We start from the raw sequence: 26,202 nt of genomic DNA on the forward strand, positions 1-26,202 counted from the left end.
TTCAAGGTTTTACACCACCTACCATCTGCTGGAGACAGAGACATACTGAGGGATTGCAGGTGCCACACTAGATTATGTACAGTATTAGTGAAACTTTCTCTGTCTCCATCTGCTGGCAGGGAGGCAAAACCTAGGAGTCTGGACTGTTCTGGATACGTACAGGGGAACTGTGCTTTTCCTCATGCCACCTGATGACAAAGCCACCAGAAATATGATACGCGCTGTAAACCCCACCCAAGGTACTTACTGCAGGGAATCTGAGTGAGCAGCTCATGTACCCCACAATCAATCTCAAACCAGTAAAGAATCAGAATTTTATTGTAGCTTGTAGATGCAGAAACCGACCTATTACCATAATACAAACCTGAAATGCGTTACCCACAGTGGCTACACATAGCATCAAAACTTCTTAGGGACAGTGTTTTAATGCAATCAATTTTAGTCTAAACATAGCAGCTAGTGACAGGTAATGGCAGGACTAACCTTCTACACACTGACATTAACAGAGGACAACCATCTGGCATAAGTTATATACTCCCAGTTTACTTCAAACTAGCAGTTATGTTACCACATCAAAGTACTTAAATGTTTAAGAAATCTAAAATTTGACATTAAAATAACTGTAAGTAGAGTGTGTATGGGCATTCCCAAGCTCTTGCCATCTTTCAGGTTCAGGTGTTACCCCACTCACTGATGTCCTGCAGATCCCCCACCTCATACTATGGAATATTTCAAGCTCTAGCAGCTTGTACCCAAATCAGTGAAAGCCTACACCTGATTCAATTCATTTGGACCCTCCTCCCCCACAGGAAAATTCTGAGCTACAAATCTGTGGCCCTGATTACCATGTTAATCCTGAAAAGGTCACCTTTCTAGCCCATAATTAAAGATGGACATGCAAACTCACAGTACTCAGCACTGTGGGGTCCTAACCTACTTTCCTTACCTTGAAATCCCTTTTAGTAATCCAGCTCCTAGCAAGAAAGCTTCTTCTCTTAAGCCACTGGCCTACAGCCAAGCATTCTTGGAACACATCATCAAATTGATTCACAAGATTTTTCATTTTATACAATTTACAACTATAATTTCACAGGCAGAAAAATATTACTAAAAACGTAACCAAACTGCCTAAAACACCAACAGCCCAGGTTAATGTACAGGGAACTAAAAAGATCACGCTGGAGTATTATGCTACCAGCTAGGAACCCCCAAGATGCTCACCCGCCCCTATCACCCAAAAACATGGAAAAAGTTAAAAATTGAACAAACGCCTCCAGAATGCCCATCTGTTGCAAGCAGTAGGCAATAAGGAGATGTCGCGTCTCCGTTATCCTTCCAACACCCAGCACCTGCCCTTCCCACTGGGAAAAAAGTGGCAGTTCAAAGGTTATGGCAGACAGGTACCCCTCCCCCCCAACCCTGCCCTGGATGATGAATGCCCTGCTACTTACCCTCCAAACAAAAACAACCAACCCCGACCCCAGCAACACAAGAAAGGTCTTCCTAGCACTACAGGGGCATCCTTACTGCTGCCGATCACCCACCTGGCTGGCACTCTGCGCTCACAATTCTTGTGCCAAGCAAGCACAAATGACATCATAATTACATGGATTCCAACCTATTTACAAATGATTAAAAAGTGTATGTTCTACATATTGACCTCATCTCTGCCACTTATTACATGCACTAATCTGGAAAGAGGGAAACAGGAACCGACTGTAGGTAGAGGCTCCGATGAAACGTAAGCAGATTCACTGGGCAAGTGAAGAGTCCCAAAACGTGTGCAAACTCCAGCCATCTGGAAAGTCTCTTATTAGCGAGGAAGGCAAAGTGCACGTCCCAGGGAATGCTAGAGGGAATAAAAGGAGAAGACTACACAGAGCAGTGGGGACTAGCCAATACAGCACAAACCTTTGCGTGATTCCCGGGAGAATGGAGTGTATCTAGAGAGAAAGGAATGGCGGCAGCTCCTGCGATCAATAGCTGAGCGTAGAGTCATCCCACTCCAGCTGCTGCTGTCTGTTAACATTCTGTTGGTCTTCTTCCTGCTCACCTTCCTCCTCTTCACTGCTTTCTGACTCTGCACTAGTGATGTCATCATCTTCTTCCCCCTCCTCACTTTCCTCTTCCTCCTCCTCACCCTCCTCCTCACTGCTGTGCTGATCTTCATAGGTCTGTGAAAAATTCAAGCTGATATTGACCACCAATTTCTAATGAAGCTTCCACTATCACTCTTACTAGGGTTCCTCTAGTGGTAGATGCAAGCTAAAATTAGAGAGAAATCCTGGGATATCAGACACAGGACTCCAGAGAGGGAGCATCTGGGGTCAGCTACCTTGCATTCTGGGCTAGGGAGCAGTTCTGAACCGCCCTTCTGAGCCTTAGACGCACCACTGTTATCTGCTGCCATCTAAGGACAAAGGGAAGTAAGGTGAAATTTAAAAACTTACCTGTTAAATTTCCTTTAATCCTGCCAGATCAGTCCAAAGAAGTGGTTATGTCAGACAGAGAAGAAAAAGGTCAAAGCTGACTTCACTCCCCCTATAAGGCTCTGTACTGCCCTCAGCTTCCTACATCTGTTTATATCCTCCTTTTCAGGCGCTTGAAAGCGGATTATATTCAGACATTGTAGGAGCTTCCTGTCCCCAGTACATTCATAATCTAAGGCTCTTACTCACTAAAGCTTTCTTCCCATTCTGTTGTCTATGGGAAGATTTAGTAAAACCAGGCCCTAAATTTGTACCTGAGGTAATGGAGGGTAAAGTGACGGCACTGGGATTTGAACCCACTTTCTCTGGGCTTGCTGCTCTAACCATTTGGCTACTCCTCCACCCCTGGAACGTCCAAAGATCTTGGGTGCTCAGAAGAGGGCCCCGGGGCCACAATGGCTGCCCGCATCCTCTGAGCTGGAATTTGAGGGGACTAAGGAGCCTTTTCCCAACGCCCTGACTGTGCTCCCACTGGACTGCAACCTGGGCTTAGAGAAAGCACAAAAAGCCCGCCCCAAGAAATGAAAAGAGTCTCTCCTGGAATGAGAGGCAAGACAGCGCCTGTGTCCTGCAATGGCCCCCCTGCCTCCCCTGCCAGCAGCAATACTGGTGGAGAATCAAGTGCCCCCCCTGCTGCGCCAGTCGATTCAGTGGCCTCCAGACTAAGGTGGCCCCTGCTGGAGCCCATGCAATTGACTGCGCGTCAGGGCCTACCAGTTCCAGCGCACCAAAAAAGCAGTCCGGGAGATGAGGAGTTAAGCCCTATGCAGCAGCATGCCAAACAAACAAAGAGCCCCCCCCCATCACTGCAGCCACTCAGCCCCCGTCACTGCAGCCACTCAGCCCCCGTCACTGCAGCCACTCAGCGTCAAAGAGCCCCCCCGTCACTGCAGCCACTCAGCACCCGTCACTGCAGCCACTCAGCGTCAAAGAGCCCCCCCGTCACTGCAGCCACTCAAAGAGCCCCCCCGTCACTGCAGCCACTCAGCACCCGTCACTGCAGCCACTCAGCGTCAAAGAGCCCCCCCGTCACTGCAGCCACTCAACATCAAAGAGCCCCCCCGTCACTGCAGCCACTCAGCGTCAAAGAGCCCCCCCGTCACTGCAGCCACTCAACATCAAAGAGCCCCCCCGTCACTGCAGCCACTCAGCCCCCGTCACTGCAGCCACTCAGCATCAAAGAGCCCCCGTCACTGCAGCCACTCAGCCCCCGTCACTGCAGCCACTCAGCACGCCGCAGGCCTCACAGCATCATTTCGCAGCCACACCGATTCGTCACAACTGGAGGAGGGAGACGGTAGTCACACCACACCAAACTATGCCCCATGCCGCTACAAGCATGGCTCACAAACGCTCCCCCAAATTCTCTCCTCCTAATGGCCTTGTCTTAATTTTATTTTAAAGGCCCCAAACGCACAGCAGGGGAAATAAGTACCAGAGAGGGAGAGAAAAATAAACATTCGCCACAGACACAGAAGCAGGGAAATGTATCAAGCGAGAAGACAGAAGATCCTCTCTCTCCTTGCATTTTTTTTTTTTTTAAACTTTACCCTACGCTCCACGGCCAAAGTTTAACCACAAACTCTTCAGGGTTTGGGAGCACAACTGGTCACGACCAGTGGCTTAGGCCAGGGGTCTGACCTCAGATCCACAGCCGAGCTGCTGTACCAGTTCAGTCCTACCATCTGCTGGAGTACATAAGAACATGCCACGCTGGGTCAGACCAAGGGTCCATCAAGCCCAGCATCCTGTTTCCAACAGAGGCCAAACCAGGCCATAAGAACCTGGCAAGTACCCAAACACTAAGAAGATCCCATTGTTCAAACATTCTCCAAACACGTGGAGGTCCTACGAGCTTGCAGTAAGGTAGTAATCACAGATTCAGAGTACCCTTTCATGCAGAACTGCCTCCTTTCAAAAGCCAAGCTGCTAAACAAAAGCGGTCTGCCCAATCTGAAAATATGGGTCCCTGCCGCAACAATCCTGGCAGATGTACCAGACATATGGTTCCATCTACCGCCAGATAAACTAGGTCCGCAAACCACGGCCTGTGCGGCCACTTGGGTGCCAACAGAATCACTCTGCCCAGATGCAGCTCAATGCGCCCTAACACTCTCCCTAAGAGACATCACAGGGGGGAAACACGTACAGCAACAGTCTTGTTGGCCACGGCTGGACAAGAGCATCTATGCCCTCTGAACAGACCTCTCCTGCGACTGAAAAACCAGGCAGTCTTCTCATTTGCTGGAACTGCCATAAGGTCCAAGTCCAGCATGCCCCACCTGTTCTGAATCAGGGCAAAGGCTTCTGCAGACAACTCCCACTCCCCAGAATCTAGCTATTGCCTGCTGAGATAGTCCGTTTGCATGTTGTCCATGCCTGCCATGTGCGACGCAGCTATTCTTGCTATTCCACCCAAACAAACAGTTCTTGTGCCTCCTGCACCACCAGACAACTTCTCATTCTGCCTTGACGATTGATGTACGTCACTATTGTGGCATTGTTGGAAAACACCCATACAGACTTGCTTTCAATGAGCGGTAGAAAGGCAAGCAAGGCTTTGCGAACCACCTTGGTCTCCAATCGACTGATGGACCAGGACGCTTCTTCTTCTGGCAAGCGCTGCCCCTGGGCCGACCTGCCTTGACAAGTTGTACCCCATCCTTTGAGGCTGGCATCTGTGGTCACCACCACCCAGTCGGTCACCTCCAGGTCCATTCCTCTCTCCAAGTTGCTTTGAGACAGCTACCATGACAGACTGCATCTGGCATATCCCTTGAAGAGGCAATGGAAGCTGGAATTCCTCTGAAACCGGACTCCACCAGGATAACAAGGTCCTCTGCAGATGCCGCAGGTTAGCAAAAGCCAAAGGAACTAATTCTAGCATAGAAGCCATAGAACCCAGGACCTGCAAATAGTCCCAAACTCTGGGAACTCACAACCGCAGAAGTCAAAGAACTTGACCCTGCAACTTTGTCATTCTCTCCACAGTCAGGAACACCTTGCCTAACTGTCCCAGTCTCCAAGTATTCCAACAACTGGGACAGTTCCAAATGGCTCTTCACCAAATTCGTCACCCAGCCCAAAGAGTCTATAAACTGCATGACCCGGCACACTGAATGACACTCTTGTTATGACACTCCGCCCTCCTTACCTCTCTGGCAACTCCTGCGGTTGACGGACGTTTGGCTGCCGCAGCATCTGCCTACCATCCTCTCTGGCATCCCCAGTCCGGCTTGGGTGCTGCATCCCGCCATGCTGTCCAATTGACTTAGGGCTCACGCGCCACGTGGCCCTGCTTCAAGTACCTTCTTTGGCGCGAACCTCAGGGGCACTCCCCTGTGATGACGTCACACATCCCAAATACAAATAGTCTACGTGATTGCTAGCCGTCGAGTTAGCAAAGGTTTCCTAACGGATGGGATTCGCTCGCCATACCTAGCTACTCTGCCTCCACTATTGGACTACTCTATTTGGGGTACCTGCTCCTCGGGGGCCTCTTTTCTTTCAGGTCGCTGTTTGGAACTGGTACTCGCTCCTCGAGGGCCCATGTTCCTGGACTCGCTACCTGGACTTTTCTTCTGCCTGGAAGACACCGCTGCCTATACCATCAGTGAGTTACCATCTACTTCTCTCAGAGCTGTTCCCTGAAACCAGATACTCACTCCTTGAGGGCCTGCCTTTACTTCATCTCCTGTGCTCCATACTGAGAGACCGCTGTGTGAGTACTATACCAATGAGGCTCTATTCCTGAACCCTGCATATACTGCTTGTACTCACGATCTCAGTTTCTCTCTTCTACAGCACAGCCATTTTGGGATCGCTGTTCCAGAGACTGAGGGACTACAAGCCCAGCCGGGCTACATTCCTGCTCACTACCGCCACCTTTGGTGGCTCCTCAATACTGTTTATTAAAAGATCTAACTGTGTGTGTGTGTCCCAAAGCAGAGCCTGACCTGTGGCCCCTCACAGGACTTCCCCCCCCCCCAGGGCGTGGTCAGCAGCCACAGAGTCCAGGGGTCCACCCAAATCCTTACAAACAACAACAACTCTGCCTCTGACTTTGCCCTGATGAGCCAATTGTCCAGGTACGGACGCACCAGAATGCCTTCTCTCCTGAGAGCAGCCGCCACCACCACTTTGGTGAACATGCACGGCGTGGTCACCAATCCGAAGGGAAGGGCTCGAAACTGAAAATGTTCTCTGAGAACCATGAATCTCAGAAATTTCTGGTGATCCTTCCTGATGGGAATATGGAGATAGGCCTTCGTCAAATCCAAGGTAGGCCAGAAACTCCTCTTTGTGTATTGCTACCATCACTGTCCGCAACGTTTCCATCTGAAAACAGGGCACACGGAGTGCAACATTTACCTTTTGCAGATCGAGAATGGGTTGAAATGTCCCTTCTTTCTTGGGAACCACAAAATACACTGAGTACCTTCCTTGTCCCCTTTTCTGCTGGGGAACCGGAACAACGGCCTGCAGACAAGAAGACGTTGCACCGTATCCCGCACCGCCTCCCGTTTGGAATGGGAGATGTAATAGGAGACTATAAAGGCATCTCTGAGCGGCCGAGAAAATTCTAAGGCATAAGTGTCTCTGTTCATCTCCAGCACACACTGGTCAGACATGACCTTGGTCCACTCCTCGTGAAAAAGGGACAGCCTCCCTCAGATTGCCTTCATTGGTTAAGTTTGTTTCCTCTTCTCCCTGGGAAGCACTGTCCTGAGGAAATCTATACTGTGACCAAAAAGATGACTGTCTGTTCAGTCCCTGCTTTTGTGTCGCAGACACCAAAGATATACTGGACCAAAATCTTCTTGCATTTCAAAAACGAGTACGCAGGGGAAAGGACTTTTTGGTGGCCTCCCCCCCCCCCCCCCCCCCCCCCTCGGGCAACTTATTAACCTTCAACTCTCCCAATTGCTTCATGAGTTGCTCCAGATCCTCTCCAAACAGCAATTTGCACTTGAATGGGCGATTAGGTAGAGGGGCTTTAGATCACACATCTGCTAACCAATTTCTCAAGCACAACAGCCTTCGTGCTGCCACCTCTGAGACCATATTCCTGGCAGAAGTCTGGATCAAGTCAGAGAGCATCTGCCAGATAGGCCACACCCTCCTCCACATGGGCGGCCTGGGTGGACTCCACTGCCGCCCCGACACTGCCTCGTGAGCCTTCTGCACTCAGCACAAGCAGGCTCTCTGCAAACTTCTGCAGACCGCCGCCCGAAGGTTCAAGTTCAAAACCTCAAACAGCCTCTTCAACAGAATTTCCAGCATACGATCCTGGATATCCTTTAGAGTAGCCGACCCTGCTACTGGATGGTCATCTTCTTGGTCACTGTGGAAATCACCACATCCACCTTGGCAATCTTCCAAGCGTCCAGGGTCTGCTCTGGCAAGGGATACAGTTTGGCCATAGCTCTGGCCACCTTCAAAGCCTGCCTCGGGAGACTACCACTCCCGATCCACCAACTTCTTTAACATCTTAGGCAAAGAAAAGGCCTTAGGAGGTCTACGCAGTCCCTCTAGAGCCAGGTTCACCCCCTCATCATCCGAAGCCTCCTGTGCAACCCTGATCCCCAACACTTCTAATACTTGAGGACTCAGCTCCTCCCTGTGGAACAACCGAACCACACGAGGGTCGTCACCTTCTGCCACATCCAGCATAGGATCCCCCACACCAGTGACTGGGTCTATGACAGGGTTCAGTGGGATCATCCTGCCGCTGATCAGGCACGTCAGACTCCTCAGACGTGTCCTTGCTGTCCGCTGTGGATCGTCCCAGCCTAAGAAGATGCAAGAGCCCCCGGAGGTCTCTGGCCTTTCCACCCCGAGGTTTCTTAGCCACCGGGAGCTGTTTGAGAAGTGGGCGCCTGGAACCTGCCTCCTTCTTGGCCAAATAGGCCATATGAAGAAGCAGGACGAAATCCGCAGAAAAGGGCTCCGAATCTGAAAAGGACCTCACGAGTTGCGTCCCCCTGGGCCCCCGTCCCTTCCCTGCTCCCAGCAAAAGGTAAATCAATGGGAGAAAGCGGGGGAGGGGAGTCCCGAGGTCTTGGAGCAGCTTCTCTGCTCCTGCTATGTGTTCAGAAGATGGCCGTTGGCTCCTCCCACCCCTCAGGGCCTGCAACAGGCCGGCTGACCTCATGCATAGACACCCCGCCCGCCCCCCCCCCCCCGGAGGTCCTGTGGAAGTTCCTGCCTCCCTCTGAGGCACAGTTTGCACAAAATGCGGTTGCAAAGAGGCGAACCCCCTGCAAACTGTAGCTGTGGCAACTTTTCCCGCGCTGAGTGGGCCAAAATGCGGTCAGGCTAAAAATAGCCCTTGCTGTGAAAAACACCCTGCCAGCGGGGCCGAACCAGTAGCCAGCCCGCACTCACCGGCCCTGCCTCCTGGCAGAAAAGGCCTCTCAGCAAAGCTCCAAACCTATCGCTGCTTGTGCTGCCTCTGCACTGAACTTTTTTTTGTTTCTTAAAGGCACAAGCCCCCACAGAAAACAGCAAGCAATCAAAAGGGAAAAGGATACTTCCCTGACTTCTGGATGCAGGAGAGAGCAAGTGCTGGAGATGAGGACTCAAAAGGGGTGAGGGAACCAGGAACCCCTGGCTTTCAACCCCCCTGACCACAAAGGGCTGAGCTAGCACAGGGATTACCAACCCCCTACTTGTCCTGCTCAACCCAAGGAACCTAACACTTTGGGGAGCCTTCCAGGAATCTTGTGTCTTCCTAACTCTCTAAAAAAAAACAAAAAAACGACTCGACTGCAGGTTTAGCACCTCTACCATCTGTTGGAGAAAGAGAAATACTGAGGGACTGCAGGTCTGCACCTCTACCATCTGCTGGAGACAGAGAAATACTGAGGGACTGCAGGGGGCACTCTCAGTTAAGTAGCAGTGCCTCAAAGTTTTGTTCTCTGCCTCCATTTGCTGGAAGGGATGCATAAATCCACTTGTCTGGACTGATCTGGGGTACGCACAGGAGCTTCATTTTAATGAATAAGAGTGCAATCACATGCATTCTCTTTGCCAGTCTTTTGGGTACCTTGCTGCACTCACAACGCCTTCTCATGGTGGGTGCAGTTTCTCTTCCCCCCATAACCTCCTGAGAGGTTATTAATGAAGAGGAGAGAGGAGGGAGGGAAGGGAGAGGGACATGTGAGAATGAGCCTATAAGTGAGACAGATGGAAAGTGTGTTTGAATGAGGGAGAGAGGTACGAACTCCATTGCCACCCTACCCAAGATGCTTTATGCTTTGACCCATCCCTGGTCCCTGTCACAAATGAAAGCCAGTAATGTGGACCCAATTTAAAAAAAAAAAAAAAAAAAGGGAGGTTTCTGCACCCCTGTGTTAAAGCATTGTAATAAAAAGTGCATCCTCAGTAATTTATGAACTCATCTTGCAGTTTCTCTACAGTTGCTGAGTGACCATATTTAGCTTTCATTTATATGTGCACATGCACAGAGTATGTATGTTGAGCTCAATTTGTGTTCACACATGTTTGCTTGCCAAGTGTTTTTCAAAACAGCTGATACGCTACCTCCATGGGATTGACAGTGATAGTCAGGGCAGAGTCATCCCAATCCATCTCGTTTTCTTTACTGCTGTCCTGGTCTCGCAGGGTCCTCTGGTGCGCGGCTCGAATACGAAACACTCCCAGGATAATCATGAAAACCAGGAAACTGACACAAACCACGATGACAATGGTGGCAGCGCTGGGAACAACTGAGGCAATATAAAGAAGAGACAATGACAGATTGTCCCAAATCTGACTCAGAGCTGTAGGTCACTGGTACACCACTCTGCACTTAAATTAAGGGGAAAGTGTTTTCTATCCCTAAAGGGAACTTGGTAGAATCTGTACTGGAATGTGATTAGTGTCTTTCATCTCATGAGAAGTGCCATTAGATTGTTAGTTTCCAGGGAGCAGACAAGCCCCTGGCTTCGTGTCTCATATGAAAGATGGCACTTAACAGTAGGCCACCTCTCAGCATTAGAGGGAAGAGTGCCTCCTTCTGAGCTGAAGCCAAGCAGGCTTGGGCCGTACCATACTGGCACCTCTGACGCTTCCCATGTGCCTTTCCCAATGTTCCTCCAGGGCTAAATAAAATACTGAAAAGCAAGAGTGGTGAGAAAACGATAGAGCACAGCAAGAAAGGAAGGAGGGTGTGAAGGTGTCTTAAAAAAAAAAAGAAATTAAGACAAAACACGGGGCAGATACACTTCTGACAAAGAATTAGGAATGAATAAAGCCGATCTTAGCCTCAGCTACTCTAGCTTTGTCAATACCTGTGGATGGCTGGGGGTTAGCCAGGTTGTGCCCAGACAGGTCCACAAAGGCACGGTGCATGGGATGCACAAACTGAGGCTGGGCAACAATGTGACTGGGATGATCAGCTGGGCTGGCGTTATGGATAACATTCACCTATATACAAAGAAGAAGAAAAGTTAGACGGACAAGCAGGCTACTTCTGACATTCAGGCCAATGCAATATCGGCACGTGTTAAATGGGCGCCGATCCACCTCTCCTGGGTGCCACAGTAACAAGGAAGCGTTAGGAGAAATTATGCATCCTTAGCACCTCCTCGGCGGTGGGCACTCGGCAGAGGTGGCTGTCAGCAGGACACTCAGTTTTATGAGTCTCTGTTTTCCTAACCTGTGCACAGCCATGGGTTAGGAAAATGGATGCTGGTTAATTGAGTGCCCCTTTTCCTAACCTGACCGCTGGCACACTTTTGTTTTTAAATTCTATTTCGGTTCCTCTGACTTAATATCGCACCAATATTAAGTTGGAGGAACTGAAAAAAGGAACCAAAAAGCATTTTTTTTGGGTTCCTCAAGAATTAACGCCTGCTCTGGGCAGACGTTAACTTTTGCGAGTTAAAATGTGTGCATCTGGTGCACATTTTTTTTTTTTGCACGGGGGGAATATGTAATAGCCTCATCAAGATGAACTTACATGGGATAAGCGCTATTACCTACACGCTCAATTGGACTCGCATACCCCCCATTTTGCATTGGGGGTTATGGGCGTGCATCCAATCGTATGTTGAGCTGTGTGCTGTGGACAGTGCATGGTATTGCATCGGCCTGCTTGTGTATCATACCAGGAAGCCAATCAGAGTCCTGGCAATGGACGTAGTTACTAAACCACAGGTTAAGTCTTACCTACTAAGAGATTAGTAGCTATCCCAATTCTTGGTTAAACAACTATCGATTGGCTGTAGATAGAAAAACCAAACTTACTTGCACTACTGTCATAGCCGTCACTATCACTGCTATAACAATAGTAGTTTAGGCCTGAAGTTGTCCCATGGGCAGGAAATATCTATTCCTCTGTATACATGAAAATCTTGGGGGAAGGTGATGCCACTAATCCTTGCAGCTATTCTGTGCCCCCCTTCCTCTTCCTGTCTTACAGTTTTCACTGCCAGGTATCTTTTAGCCGAAACATATGACAGCAAATAACCCAAGCAAAGTCTTACCTCCACCTTAAACTCATTACTGACGTAGCGTCCGTTCAGCTCCGAGCAGACCAGTTTGAACTTTCTGTCAAAGAGGGAGACGGTGTGCCAGTTTCTGTATCGTATTAAGTGCAGAACCTCCTCATAACTAGTCATGGTACCAACACCTGCAGAAAGGTTTCAGTCAGGAAGAGCAACCAAAAGAGGTATATCCCACATGTTTCCCTTCGGCTGCATGCTCTGCTCTGCCCCCTCCCTACAAATGCAACTTGCTGTGATGATCAAGCCGAGCTTGAAAAGGATCTGGACATGGGGAAAGCTATGCCTACCTGTGATGATCATGCCAAGGCTGGAACTGCTCATCTCAATGCCCTTCTGCTGCAGCTGGGACATATCAACCTCCAGGCTTTCCTGCTCTTGGTTCAGCTCCTCTCCCATCACGCTGATGTCACATGTGTCCAGGTTGTGCATAATTTCCTCAGACACTAAAGACTCTTGAACTAAATGAGGCAAAAAAAAAAAAAAAAGCAGGCAGCTTAGTGGGAAACACTCAGTACTGCAACAACTTTTGTCTCATGTTACAATTAGCAAGGATCTGCTTATTTATCATACTATTCTTTGGTATTTGCTGGACTAATAATTTGGAATTCCATGCCTGCATCATTACAGATAATGACTGATATATGAACGTTTAACATGACTTTTTGAGGAGACTAAGAGCAATTGCAGAACAGAAACTATTGATTGCAACAGATTTTTAAACAAAGAATTGTAGAAATGTATGGTGCTGTAGCCCTTTTAGAAATTGTGGCCCATGAATATGAAATAGCATTTGAAGCAATTACCTCTAAAATGAGACAGTTGCGATTCTTTTCCTTGCAGAAACGAATGGCCCTAGGCTACTTACTCCTGTCACAAGGAGGAGTTTGTGGCCTTATTCATGACCTATGTTGATTTATGTTAATAATATTACACAGATAGCTACTGATGCTGCATGTATGGTTTCTGACCTCACTGCTGGTAAGGACCCCCCAAACAATAAGCTCTTGGTTTTCAGATTTTGTTTCCTGGTTTTCTTCCTTTGGGGGTATTTGGAAAGATTTGTCATCATTTGATTTTGGCTTTTTACTTGTAGCATGGTTACTTTGCATATCATTTTAATGTATTCCACGTCTATGTACTTCTACTGCATCGAACTCTGTTTGTTCAAAGACAAATTAGTGAGTGATATGCTATGCTGCATTGTGTTTCCAGCACTTACATTTTGTTTCTTTGGAGTTACTCCTCTTCCTTGCACTAGTTTAGGAGAATAGTGGATAAAGCTGATTACAAAAAAATGTTTGCTTTCCTGTTTTGAGATTTGCTACTTTCTTTCCTATTAGTTCCAAGTGCTGAAGAATCTCAATGTTTGGTGCACCCTACTGTAAGGTGAGGAATCCCTGATTAGGAATTCCTCAAAAGGGAAATGTAGGAATGTATGGAGCTGTAAGAGTCCATATTGCTGTTCCATGTAGTACAGAACCTGGCCAGCTTTGTAATACTGGGCAGCAAAGAGACTTACCGGTAGCATTGAAATAAAGCATATGAGAATACAAGGTCATTTGGAGAATATAAGTGCACTGGGATAACAACTTGAATAAAAATGAATAAATAGGTATCTGAGGTTTGAGCCTCTGATAGTAAGAAAGTGAAAAACTCATTTTCCAGAAACTGAAAACTTAACAGCAAAGCAAAAAAAAAATTGTGGGTGTAGCATGTAGATAAGAGAAGCCTGAAAGACTATTTCATGCTGGATAGCAGGGACTGGAGCAAAAGGCTACAGTGAGCGATGTGTGTGCTGTAAACCACATAATGCCTGTGTATTTTGGGGTATTAAGGGCTGATTTTGTAGACTTAGGATTGGAATACTGCCCTCGTCTCCTCAGCAGATTGCTGAAGGTCAGAGCAGTTCTCCCCTGTCTGTGTGTGTGTGTTGGGTGGGGGGGGGGGGGGGGGGCGGAGGAGAGAGAGACTTGCTGTAAATTTTCTTTTAAATCTTTTTTATACTTTTATATACTGCTTACTAACTGGAATCTTTTTGCTTCCTGACTACCAAATAAATCTAAATTTCTGTAATTGGCTCTGAGTTGATCTCTTCCTGTATATTAGGTTCAGATAAGTAGATTAAGAAGTGGTTCTCTTAGCAGATCCGGGGATAAGCACCTTGAAGATATAGCCCGAAGCAGCCTCTCTGGTAAACATATGAGAAGGGGGCTAAACAGTATCTTGCAGCTATGTTTTAGTTTTATGTGATGTGGTGATGTTTTTAAGATTATGTGCGTTATTTTGTTAGTTGCTATGATCAGTGGAGTGAGCTGCATACAAATATTTTTAAATAAATTAAATATGTTTCAGCCCCAATACCCTTCTAGTAATAGGCTTAATGTTTTCTGACCACTTATGTTTTCAAGATATCTACAGAATTAAAAAAAAACAACTTCCTAAATGAACTACATGAGTGTGCCAGACTTAACATAGTAATGATAGCAGATAAAGACCAAATGGTCCATCCAGTCTGCCCAACAAGTTGCTTCTGGTAATAACTGCCACTCCATGCAGGTTACCCACATGCACCCCTTTCTCCATTTCCAATCACTAAACTCCAGGGATCCACAGTGTTTATCCCATGCCCCTTTGAACTAATTTACTGTTTTGATCTTCACCATCTCTTTTGGGAGGGCATTCCAGGCATCTATCACTTTGTAAAGAAATATTGCCTGATGTTGGTTCTGAGTGTTCTCCCCTAGAGTTTTGTTTTGTGACCCCTACATCTAGAGTATCTTTTCCAATGGAAAATTTTTGACGTTCAAGCATCAATTCCTTTTGGGTACCTAAAGGCCTGTATCAGATTTTCCCTGCACTTCCTCTCTTCCAGGGTGTACATATTTAGATTTTTCAGCCTCATTACTCTTCCAACACAGATCCCACACTATTTTGGTCGCCTTTCTGTGGACCACTTCCATCCTGTAAATGTACCTTTTGAGGTACAGTCTCCAGAAATGAACAAAGTACTCCAGATGAGGCCTTACCAAGACCATTATCACCTCCTTTTTCCTGCTGGTTATTCCTCTTTCGATGCAGGCCAACATCCTTGTGGCTTTATCTATCTCCTTGTCACACTGCGGCACTGCCTTGCCACATACTATCACCCCCAAGGTCCCTCTCCTGTTCCATGCACATTAATCTTTCACCCCCCATCACATAAAGCTCTTCAATTACTGTCTCCCATGTGCATGACTCAGCATTTTCGGCAGTTTATCCCAGGTGCCAAACCTTTGACCAGTCTTCAAGCTTTCATAAATAACTTTTCATTTATTCTCCTTACTTCTTCAGGCGTGTCATATCTGTTGCAGATCTTAGTATCAATCACAAAAAGGAAAACTTTACCTATTATCCCCTTTGCAACATTGCTCATGAAGAGCCAGTCCCAAAACCAGGTTCTGGAAGCCAAATTGAGGATTTTAGGTAGGAAACTGAAATCAAGATATTCCAGGGTGGCATTCTCTGAAATGCTCCCTGTTCCATGTGCAGGTCCACAGAGGCAGGCAGAGCTCCAGAATCTCAATGCGTGGATGAGATGATGGTGCAAGGAAGAGGGACGCACAATTAAACTCTGGAATTTGTTGCCAGAGGATGTGGTTAATGCAGTTAGTGTAGCTGGGTCCAAAAAAGGTTTGAATAAGTTCTTGGAGGAGAAGTCCATTACCTGCTATTAATCAAGTTTACTTAGGGAATAGCCACTGCTATTAATTGCATCAGTAGCATGGGATCTTCTTAGTGTTTGGGTAATTGCCAGGTTCTTGTGACTTGGATTGGCCACTGTTGGAAACAGGATGCTGGGCTTGATGGACCTTTGGTCTGACCCAGCATAGCAATTTCTTATGTTCTTATGTAATTATTACACTGAAATAAGACATTTTGATAAGTGTATAGTGTTACTTTGATTAATGTACAAATTATCAATTTAGGTTTAACACTATTCACTTAACCTAAGTCCTTGGAAGAACTATTTAAGAAGAAAACACCTAGGGATGAGTGGGAGGGAGGAAATAATTCTTGTAAGTTAAAGCCCCTTTATTTCTCCCTTTAAAACACAAGGAATAAAAATAAATACTAGAAAAAAAAATTCTTAAGCTTTTAACAGAAAAAAAATGAAGAATTTCAATAGTCAAGCAAAACAGAGAGGCAGAATCAAGATTAAAATACAATTTAACTTCAGAAATGTATACAAGCAGCAATGTCAGGGAAGCTATTCAGCCCTTAGCCATGCCACATGTGTTTAGGTATGCTACTTACTGACATACCTGCCTTTCACCAAAAACTAAGACAGGAAAGCTTATCATGTAGCATGTTCTGTCAGAAAATATCATTAATCTCCCACTCTTCAGAGAAGCAATGCTGCATTGTCACCTAGTGGGAGCAGACAACACCACAGAGATGCTGGATAGGGGAGAGGGAAGAGGGAAGAGGGAAGAGCGAGCTTACCTGTCGGATCCTCTTCACCATCAGCCTCTGGCACCACCTCCCGGGTGATGGTGCTGATAATGTGGAGCTCAGGAAACAGAATAACCCCTTCAGTGCTCTCAAATTCTGAAGCAGCCCGGGCAAAATGGTCAATGCCGCTCAGGCTGATCTTGGGTTCCTCTGGTTGCAAAACCATTACATAACCATCCACATCTGGAATATTAATGCAAGTCTCTTCATTGAAACACCTGCAAATAAAACAAAACAGGCATCTATGATAAAAAAAAAACAAAAAAAAAACAAAACACAACTAATCTTTCAGACACTAAGATTGAAATCAACATCAGCCAATCTAGTCTTAAAAAAAAAAAGACAAAACCACACAAATTATTAACTACACAGCTAAAATTTTTAATTACAACCAAGATACCCCTGGAACTGATGGCATATTAACATAAAAAAAGTTTCTTATTGAAAATCAGTTTTTCACTAAATAGGACAAACATGTTTTTGTTTATAAAGAACTCGGGCTTATTTTCTTTAATACTGGCCACTTAATACCCTTCATATATGGTTTCAACTTTTTAAAATCTTGGCAAGTTAGTGACAGAAAGGGGTTGAATTAGCAAAAGTTTGAAATGATTGAAGCATTGAGCATTGGTGCTACTACTCACAAGTTGCATACTTATGCTAATTCAAGCCCTTTGGGGTCTTTACCATTTGTCCAATATATGTGCATGGATTTTTCTGGGCCAAGTTAAAACTATCAAACCATGCATCTTACAGGAACACCCTTGCATTGCCGGTATTGTTCTGTCACACTATTCCTCCCCTTCCCCGATCCAGCATACTTGACTGTTGTGGTTATCTTAAATTTCCTGATCCCTGGTGTTGGAAACTGGCGGGAGTTCAGGTAGGAGATATGCTGCATGGCCTTCTCAAATCGGTCAATATCATCTCCTTCTAAGACAAGCTGAGACTGGCTGGGATTGAAGTGGATCTGAAATGATTCCAAAGACAGATGTCAGTCAAAGAGAGCCAATCTTTCTGCAGCAACTACCAAAACCAGTTTAATAGCTACAGCAGAAAGGTTTGCTAATAGCTTGCATGGTCACGAGGAAGCACAAGATGAAAGACATAAACCTCTCCACTTTGACTTTAAGAACTGAATTTAAATATGCAAAGAGTAAAATTTGGATAGAACCAAAGGATGGAACACTAAGTTTATCTTTCCCCGATGGGCCTAGAAGTGATGCTCTCTTCACTCTATGGGTTGTGGGGCAAAGAAGGTGGAGATGCTGGGCAGGAGGCAGAAGAGAGAATGTGGGAGCCGTTGAGCAAGAAGGGGTAGGAAATGAAGTCAAGGTAGTTGGACAGGGAGGTGGAGGAAGGGGGTAGGGAAACGAGCACGGGAGAGAGGGATGTGTGAGGGGATGACTGAAATGGAATATTTGGGAGAAATGAGGGCTGATGGGAGCATAAAGGGAGAGACAGGTTGCAAAATCCATGATATATCAGTTTTGGGAATGTGCATTTCTTCTAGCTTTGTACTTTTACTTAGTGTAGGAGGAAATGTATTTCTGTTTCTATTTTCCAGTTTTGCACTGCATGAGAGTTGCTTTTTGGCGTTTTAATTCCAGTTTTTGTATCCATATTTGTAATTTGTGATTTTTTATTCTATATTTGCTGAAGGCCTGTTCGAGTGTGTAACCAAGGTGAGGTATTTTATTAGCATATAGGCATTTGTATCAATTTCTCAATAGGACATGCATTGGTGGTGCACGGCTGCCTTTTCATTGGTAGGGCTATTGCTGTTTGAGTCCTCAGAGTTTATGCTCTTATGGTATGGCAGGTTTTTATACTAAATGATACAGTATCAAAATATATTTTTTGTATGTGAGTTGTTTGGGTAAATATCCTAGTTCTGCAATGCACCTATTATTGGGGGTCGTGGGATTCCTGTGGATGCAGAGTGTATGTTTACATTTATCCCCATGATGGTCATATGTTCAGTGTCTCACTCATGTGAACATTTATCAGGTGCATTCCAACAGAAAAAAGGTTGAGAACCTCTGCTCAAAGCTATGAAAACTGTATTGAATGCTGGAATTCTGATGCTTGATGAGTCATAAGAACATAACATACTGAACTGCTCACATTGCATTAGATAAAAATAAGCATCAAGTATAGATTGCGAATGTCAGATATCGATATTGCTCTAGAGATAGATGAGGTCAAAGTGAAGACGGTATTTCAGCTGTATTGGTGTGGATAAGCCTACAAGGTATAATAAAATGATTGCCACATGATGAATATGTAGCCAGCAAGGTATAAGTAAGACTGCCACTACCATTATTAAAAAAATTAAGTAGTAATGACATTTAGGAAGTCCTAGGAAAATTGGTTCTTACCTGTTAAATTTTCATTCCTGTAGTATCACAGATCAGCCCAGTCGTTGGAATATCTAGGGTCATGCTTCGAAACCCAAATAGGGAAGGTGTATTAGAGAGAAGAGAAGTTGCAGAGTCAGGTCCTTTGACTGCTGTGGCTGTCTGTTCCCAGGGTCTGGGAACAGACAGCCACAGCAGTCTGTTCCCAGACCCTGACATGGGGAAGAGCCCTTTTAAGAAATCTGGACAAGATGTCTATTTTGGACATATTCTTTTTACCTAAAATGCCTCGGGCAGAATGGCAAAGTCCATGTATGCTCAGAAGGCAAAGCATCTCTTTCTGAGCTCTGAGAAAAAAATGACCTGACTTGGCACAGCGCGATGGGGTCACTCATTTTGCATGGCTGTTCACTGTGCTTGTCCAGAGAGATAAAGACGTATAAAGAACATTTAGAAAGGCAGAGCTCTTGTAGAGTTTAATCCAAAGCGCCATACAAGATTACCATAAATGGTACACAAAATCAGTATCAGGCAGTGAAGTTTCAATATGCGTCCATAGCACAGGATATTGAGAAAGTATTTGGCAGTACCTGTTTCCAAGATCCAACAGTGAAGGCACTGGAACTGGATAAAGTGCATGGTGGCTCAGAGCTCTAGAAAAGTCTGTCACTGGCTCTTGCTGTAGATATGGCACCAGATCATGAATTTGGTGGGACAATCACAACTAGAATCTTAAATACTGTTTGACTGGCAAAGGAAAATTGGTTCTTACCTGCTAATTTTCTTTCCTGTAGTACCACAGATCAGTCCAGACTCCTGGGGTTTGCTTCCCTTCCAGCAGATGGAGAAAGTTTAGCTGACACTGGCATATAACCTGGTGTGCCACCTGCAGTCACTCGGTGTAGACCTCTACCCAAGCCAAGATACCACTGAACATAAACCAACACATCCCCCTGAATGAGCAGTAAGATGAGGAACCACATAATGGGAACGATCCCCTTCAACCATAAAAACAGGAGAAAAACTAAGCCTGTGCCATTCTTCAGTCTATTTACAGCAACAGATGAAGTGGACTCTCCAATCCTTTTCAGCCCAACTGGGTGGGACTCTGGACAGATCTGTAGTACTACAAGTACGAAAATTAGCAGGTAAGAACCAAATTTTCCTTTCCCTGTACGTACCTAGATCAGTCCAGACTCCTGGGATGTACCCAAGCTTCCTTAAACAGGGTGGGACTGCGAGAGTCCTGCTCAAAGCACACACTTTCACCAAAGCATCCGAAGCCTGGACATCCAAACAATAATGCCTGGTGAAAGTGTGCAAACGCTTCCAAGTAGCTGCCCTACAAATCTCTTGCAGCTAACATTCAGCCCAGGATACCACATGCGAGCGAGTAGAGTGAGCTCTCAATCCCTCAGGGACCATGCGACCCTGACATAAGCACACCAAACCTATAGCTTCCTTCAGCCACTGCGCTATGGTGGACTTTGAAGCCTTATGTCCCTTCTTTGTGCCACTCTCCTTAACATAAAGATCAAAGACAGATGAAAACTATTAGTGACTTTAAGATAACGCAGCAATGCCCGTTTCACATCCAAAAGCCACAACTCTCGTGCAAGAGGTGCCTTTGCATCAGAGGTTGGAAAAGCCAGGAGCTCCACAGTCTGATTCACATGAAAAGATGAGACCACCTTCGGAAGAAGGGACCATAACATAAGAACATGCCATACAGGGTCAGACCACGGGTCCATCAAGCCCAACATCCTGTTTCCAACAGAGGCCAAGCCAGGCCATAAGAACCTGGCAATTACCCAAAAACTAAGTCTATTCCATGTTACCATTGCTAATAATAGCAGTGGCTATTTTCTAAGTCAACTTAATTAATAGCAGGTAATGGACTTCTCCTCCAAAAACTTATCCAAACATTTTTTAAGCCCAGCTACACTGACTGTGCTAACCACATCCTCTGGCAACAAATTCCAGAGTTTAATTGTGCGTTGAGTAAAAAAGAACTTTCTCCGATTAGTTTTAAATGTGCTACTTGCTAACATCATGGAGTGCCCCCAAGTCTTTCTATTATCCAAAAGAGTAAATAACAGATTCACATTTATCCATTCTAGGCCTCTCATGATTTTAAACACCTCTATCATATCCCCCCTCAGCTGTCTCTTCTCCAAGCTGGAGTCCTAACCTCTTCAGCCTTTCCTCATAGGGGAGCTGTTCCATTCCCTTTATCATTTTGGTCGCCCTTCTCTGTACCTTCACCATCGCAATTATATCTTTTTGGAGATGTGGCGACCAGAATTGTACACAGTATTCAAGGTGTGGTCTCACCATGGAGCGATACAGAGGCATTATGACATTTTCCGTTTTATTCACCATTCCCTTTCTAATAATTCCCAACATTCTGTTTGCTGTTTTGACTGCCGCAGCACACTGAGCTGTCGATTTCAATGTATTAAACTAACAACTTTAAAGAATAAAAGAACACTTTCCTGAAAAGCTGAGCAGCAGGCTGAACCTCCGCATCAGGCTCTGGACATTCTCCTGGGTGGGGGCGGGGAGGGAACTGGCCCCACCAGTTATCCACTCAATGGTGAAAGGGACTGAGCCAAAAACTGTTCCCAAACTCCTGCTCGCCCACCTCTAGACCAGAAGGGATGGTCCCACCAGTACCTGCCAACCTCCTGGGAGGTACTCTTCAAAGCTGGACTAAACTTTTCTGGAGCATCTGCAGGGGTTTAGTGGTAGTTGCGGGGAGGCCAAGGAAGAGGGAGTTGAGAAGAGGGTAGCTTGGAGGACCGTCCAGAAGTCATATAGGTGGAGGAGGGGTCTAAGCTTTTTCAGAATTTGTAGTTTGTAGAAGCATTCTTTTGTTGTGTTAACGAATTTTTTAAGTTCAGTCGGTTGTCCAGTATAACGCCAAGGTCTCTCACTTGGGCCACTGTGGCAGTTGAGGGGTTGGGGAGAGAAAGGTTATTGTGGTCAGGGGAGATGAGGAGGAGGAGTTCAGTCTTGGCTGTGTTGAGAACTAGGTTGAGACTGGTGAAGAGGAGGATGATGGAGTGCAGGCAGCTATCCCAGAACTTGAGGTTTTTCAAGATGGATTCTGTTATGGGAACCAGTATCTGCACGTCATCAGCATATATGAAATGTGTTAGATTTAGATTTGCGAGGAACTGGTAGAGGGGTAGGAGATAGATATTAAAGACGGAAGGGGAGAGGGAGGAGCCTTGGGGTACTCCAAGTGTTGAGCTGATGGGGTGGGGGGGGGGATTCTTTGTTGCTTATTCTAACCTTATAATTTCTGTTTCTGAGGAAGGACTCAAATCATCTGAGGACTGTTCCTGAGATACCTATGTCTGAAAGGCTGTTAAGGAGGATGGAGTGATTCACGGTGTCAAATGCGGAAGAGATGTCAAGCAGTGCTAGTAGGTATGGTTGTCCTTTGTCTAAACCCATGAGGTTGTTCGTGAGAGAAATTAAGAGGGATTCTGTATTTAGGGATTTATGAAAACCAAAATGAGCGGAGTAGAGTATCTTGTGTTTGTCTAGATAGTCTGAGAGTTGGGAGTTGACTACTTTCTCCATGAGTTTAGTGATAAATGGCAGGTTGGAGATGGGACGGAAGTTAGAGGGATCACCTGGATCGAGGTTGTTTTAAGTTTCTTTAGTTCGGGCGAGAACCAGGGTTTTTTGTTCTTAAGGGCAGGGTTTATTTCTTTAGCTGTCAAGGGGCATATTTTGTTGGCCACAGAGTTCGTAATGTTGAACCAGGAGGAAAGGGCAGAGTCTGCATTGGAGAAGTCTAGGTTGTGTAGTTCATTAGAGAGGTGGGAGCTGAGGTCATCCATGGAGCAGGGTTTCCTAAAGTGGATGGTGGTTTTGGGGAGAGGGAGGGTCAGTTTTTCTTTTACCGTGAGGTTGGTAGTGATCATCGAATGATCAGACCAAGGGACTGGGGTATAGGTGGGAAGAGTAGTGTATATGAGGCAGGAGTTTATGAGGATAAGATCTAGGGTATGGCCAGCTTTATGGGTAGGGCTGTTAATGATTTGCTTAAATCCCATGGCCTTGAAGGAAGTCAATAGGGCTTCGAAGTTGGTGGAAAGTGGAGTCGCGTTGACATAGAGGTTAAAGTCCCCCATGATGATAGCTGGGGAGTCCGTGTTGATGTGTTTGGTGAAGAATTCTATGAGGGGGGAGGCATCAGAGTCTAGTAGACCTGGGGGGGGGGGGGGGGGGTAGTAGATTAGACAGATTTGTAGTTGGTCTGATTTGAAGAGGCCGATTTCGAGTTTGGAGGCGGTCTTCACTAAACCCTGCAGATGCTCCAGAATGCCACAGCCAGAATCCTAACCAATTCCAGCCGAGGAGATCACATCACGCCCATCCTCAGGAACCTCCATTGGCTCCCCATAAGCTTCAGAATCCTTCATAAGTCTCTCACTATTATTCAACAAGACCATCCACAATCAGCTCTCGCTCAAGCTAAAAATCCCACTTCGACTCCACACCTCAAATAGACCGGTTAGAGCTGCCTATAAAGAAACCCTCCACGCTCCCCCCACCAAATCCACTCTTCACACCTCCACTAGGAAATGTGCCTTCTCCGCAGCTGGACCATCTCTGTGGAACGCCTTGCCTCCAGACCTTTGCCAGGAATCACTCCCTGCTGACCTTTAAGAAAAAACTTAAGACCTGGCTGTTCAAACAAGCCTATCCTTAACCTCATAAAATGTTATGTTACATTCAGTAATTCACAATGTAGTTATCGTATATTATTGTTGTAACCATTATTTATATGTTCCTTTCTTCACTCCCTACCTTTCTTCGATCTTCCTAGCTCTAGTAACCCTCTTTCACTGTAACTTACCTCCCTTCTTGAATGATTAGGTTAATGTTAATTCACCCTTGCTCGATGTAAACCGATGTGATATGACATGTGTCATGAACGTCGGTATAGAAAAGAATTAAATAAATAAAATAAATAACTTATTATTATTAAGTCTCAGATTGCAGGTTTTTTACACTGCCACCATCTGCTGCAGAAAGAGAAATACTGAGTGACTGCAGGTGGCAGTCCAGATTATATGCCAGCATCAGCGAAACTGTCGCCATCTGTTGGAAGGGAGGCAAAACCCAGGAGTCTGGACTGAGTTGGGTACATACAGGGAACTAGCCCTATTATGTAAAGGAGCTTGGTCATGGTGTATAAACTTCTGCATTCTGAATTAAATGCTGTGGCTTTAGTGGTAGGAAATAAGGAATGAGAAGTTGAAAAGGGTTGCTACAAGGACGTCAATGGGCAGCTCTCTCAAAGCTAGGGACAGCATGGGCACGTGAACAGGTAGATTTCTCAGGGTGTCAAGAACTTTACCTTCATGCCCTTGCCAATGCCATCCGCCACCTGCAAATCCAGGCCCTCCTTGCAGGTGTAGAGACAGTCTATCACCTTCTTGTTCTCTAGTTTACCAGAACGAATCATCAAGCCAGCAAGACTGCCTCGAAAAAACTGGACCATATGAAGTTCACCTCCTTTGAAAGAAGGTGAAAAAAAATGAACACATCAGTATTTCCATAGATTTGCTCTCTGCTGTATGCGCTTTATTACTGGCTATGGGCAGGTCTAACTTACATGCAAGTTAGTGCTTATCCATTCCTGGCATTAGCCTTGCAGTTATATCCAAGCATGATGGAGGAATGAAATCATTACCATTACCATGCAGATGGCCAGATGACGAGTTGATATCTCGCCATCCTGAGCTATGTAGGTAGCATGAAAGGGAACTTGCACATGCACTGAATGATTCTCTCACTCCTCTATTCACATTGTTTTTAAAATAGCTGTCTCTTAAATCACCTAGGAGCACACTATCAGACACGATCTCCTATGCATTCAAGATAACAGGATAAAGTAAGAGCAACAGTGCTAGGGATGGGATACTGCTTCTCTGGAATATAATCTTTTAGCAAAATCAAATATACATGTTGTTTCATTGGACCAATACATTAAATATCACTATAAAATCTTAATCATTCATTATTCACTATTTCATGCATCTTATTTTTTAATCTAAGATCAACAATGTATTATGTTAACTAATAATCAACAACTCTACTTAAATATTTATCTTTTAGATTCTATACAATTCAGTGCTAGATTTAATATCTGTTCTGAAATTAAACTCTGTATGTTGATTGGTTACTGTGAGTGGTGTCCAGTTGATATAAGCCCCTTCATAAGGGAGAAGCAAAACACCTCTGGTTTTAGTGGTTTGCCTTCTTGACTATTAAACAGTTTTGCAGGGTGTTAATTAGGAAAAAGATAAAATGGTAGCTAGACTATGGGGCATTGTTCGACAGTTAATACACTTGTTTCTTTATTCCACCTAAAGCATTTCTGGGTAATTGTTCCATGTATCACTGAACTCCTGACTTTAGTAAGCTGGTTTAGACCTAGGGCCTGAAGCAACAGCATTAGAGAAAGATGAAAGCAAAATAGTGCTCATGAATTAATACAGGACCCTTTTTTGCTTGTTTACTTAGCATGGGAGTGTTCATGTGTTTCTCCATATGCAATGACAATACAGACGTAAGAGGTGAACATTACAGGCCCAAGAAGCAAAGCCCATGACATTGCCAGTGATCAGAACACAAGGTCTGCATTTCATGCAAAAATGTGGGATGGAAATCTTTAGCAATTTCAAAATAAAAGATATATATAAAAAAAAAAGTAGGAAAAAAAAAACTCGAGCAACCTGTAGAGGTCTCGGTCACAAGTTCAGTGTCATTCTCATTTCCTGTATATTCTGTGGAAAAGCAAGAGAGGGGACAAAGAAGGAGATGGACGCAGCGGTTAAGGATGCGTTACTGCACAATGTCAAGAAAACAATGAAGCGTAGAAGGAACCAGCATATCACAGATCCAGCAGTACTTTCAGACAGTTCGTCTTCTTGTATTTTAATGAAGTTTGCAAGTACTATAAAAATACCAACATGCACCATTAACTCGGTTGTTTATTCCATTTCCTGATGCCATATAAATTCAAGAGGACAGTAATGTCTGAATTGGACATTTGTGGAAACAAAGGGGGCAAAGAATGAAGACGAGAGGACTCTCCACTCAACTGAAGAAAATCTTGACAGATGACCTGCTTCTAGCTCTGTCACTATGGAAGCGACTGCCACCTCTTTTATAAATGTTACACTAGCAAAGTGAAACCTCAGGCTCTTAGAATGGACTTTTTATCTCTCTGCTTCTGTGCAAGTGGAATAAGAATAGGAATTACGAGTCACTCAAGCATAAAATAGAAAGTTTTATTTTTATGACCAAGCACAGAAAGCTTTT

At 45.4% G+C, this 26,202-nt stretch overlaps 1 protein-coding gene across 7 annotated transcripts in view; it reads right to left on the reverse strand.

The window, feature by feature from the left end:
- Positions 1–300: 300 nt before the first annotated feature.
- The window catches only part of CLSTN1 (calsyntenin 1), a 100,021-nt gene continuing 74,119 nt past the window's right edge, over positions 301–26,202 (reverse strand). For 4 of the 7 annotated variants that reach the window (XM_029578768.1, XM_029578767.1, XM_029578766.1 and 1 more), the window contains 9 exons: positions 25,614–25,664; positions 24,233–24,390; positions 17,314–17,462; positions 16,484–16,710; positions 12,289–12,459; positions 11,981–12,126; positions 10,784–10,919; positions 10,035–10,219; positions 301–2,174 (listed from right to left, as the gene is read on the reverse strand). In XM_029578768.1, coding sequence (XP_029434628.1) covers positions 1,977–2,174; positions 10,035–10,219; positions 10,784–10,919; positions 11,981–12,126; positions 12,289–12,459; positions 16,484–16,710; positions 17,314–17,462; positions 24,233–24,390; positions 25,614–25,664 — 1,421 coding nt within the window. In that variant the 3' untranslated portion in view covers positions 301–1,976. The remainder of the gene's footprint in view (positions 2,175–10,034; positions 10,220–10,783; positions 10,920–11,980; positions 12,127–12,288; positions 12,460–16,483; positions 16,711–17,313; positions 17,463–24,232; positions 24,391–25,613; positions 25,665–26,202) is intronic. The other 3 variants (XM_029578770.1, XM_029578772.1, XM_029578771.1) reach the window with 1 other exon arrangement.

The sequence above is a fragment of the Rhinatrema bivittatum genome, chromosome 15, assembly GCF_901001135.1.
Source record: "Rhinatrema bivittatum chromosome 15, aRhiBiv1.1, whole genome shotgun sequence".
NCBI lineage: Eukaryota > Metazoa > Chordata > Amphibia > Gymnophiona > Rhinatrematidae > Rhinatrema > Rhinatrema bivittatum.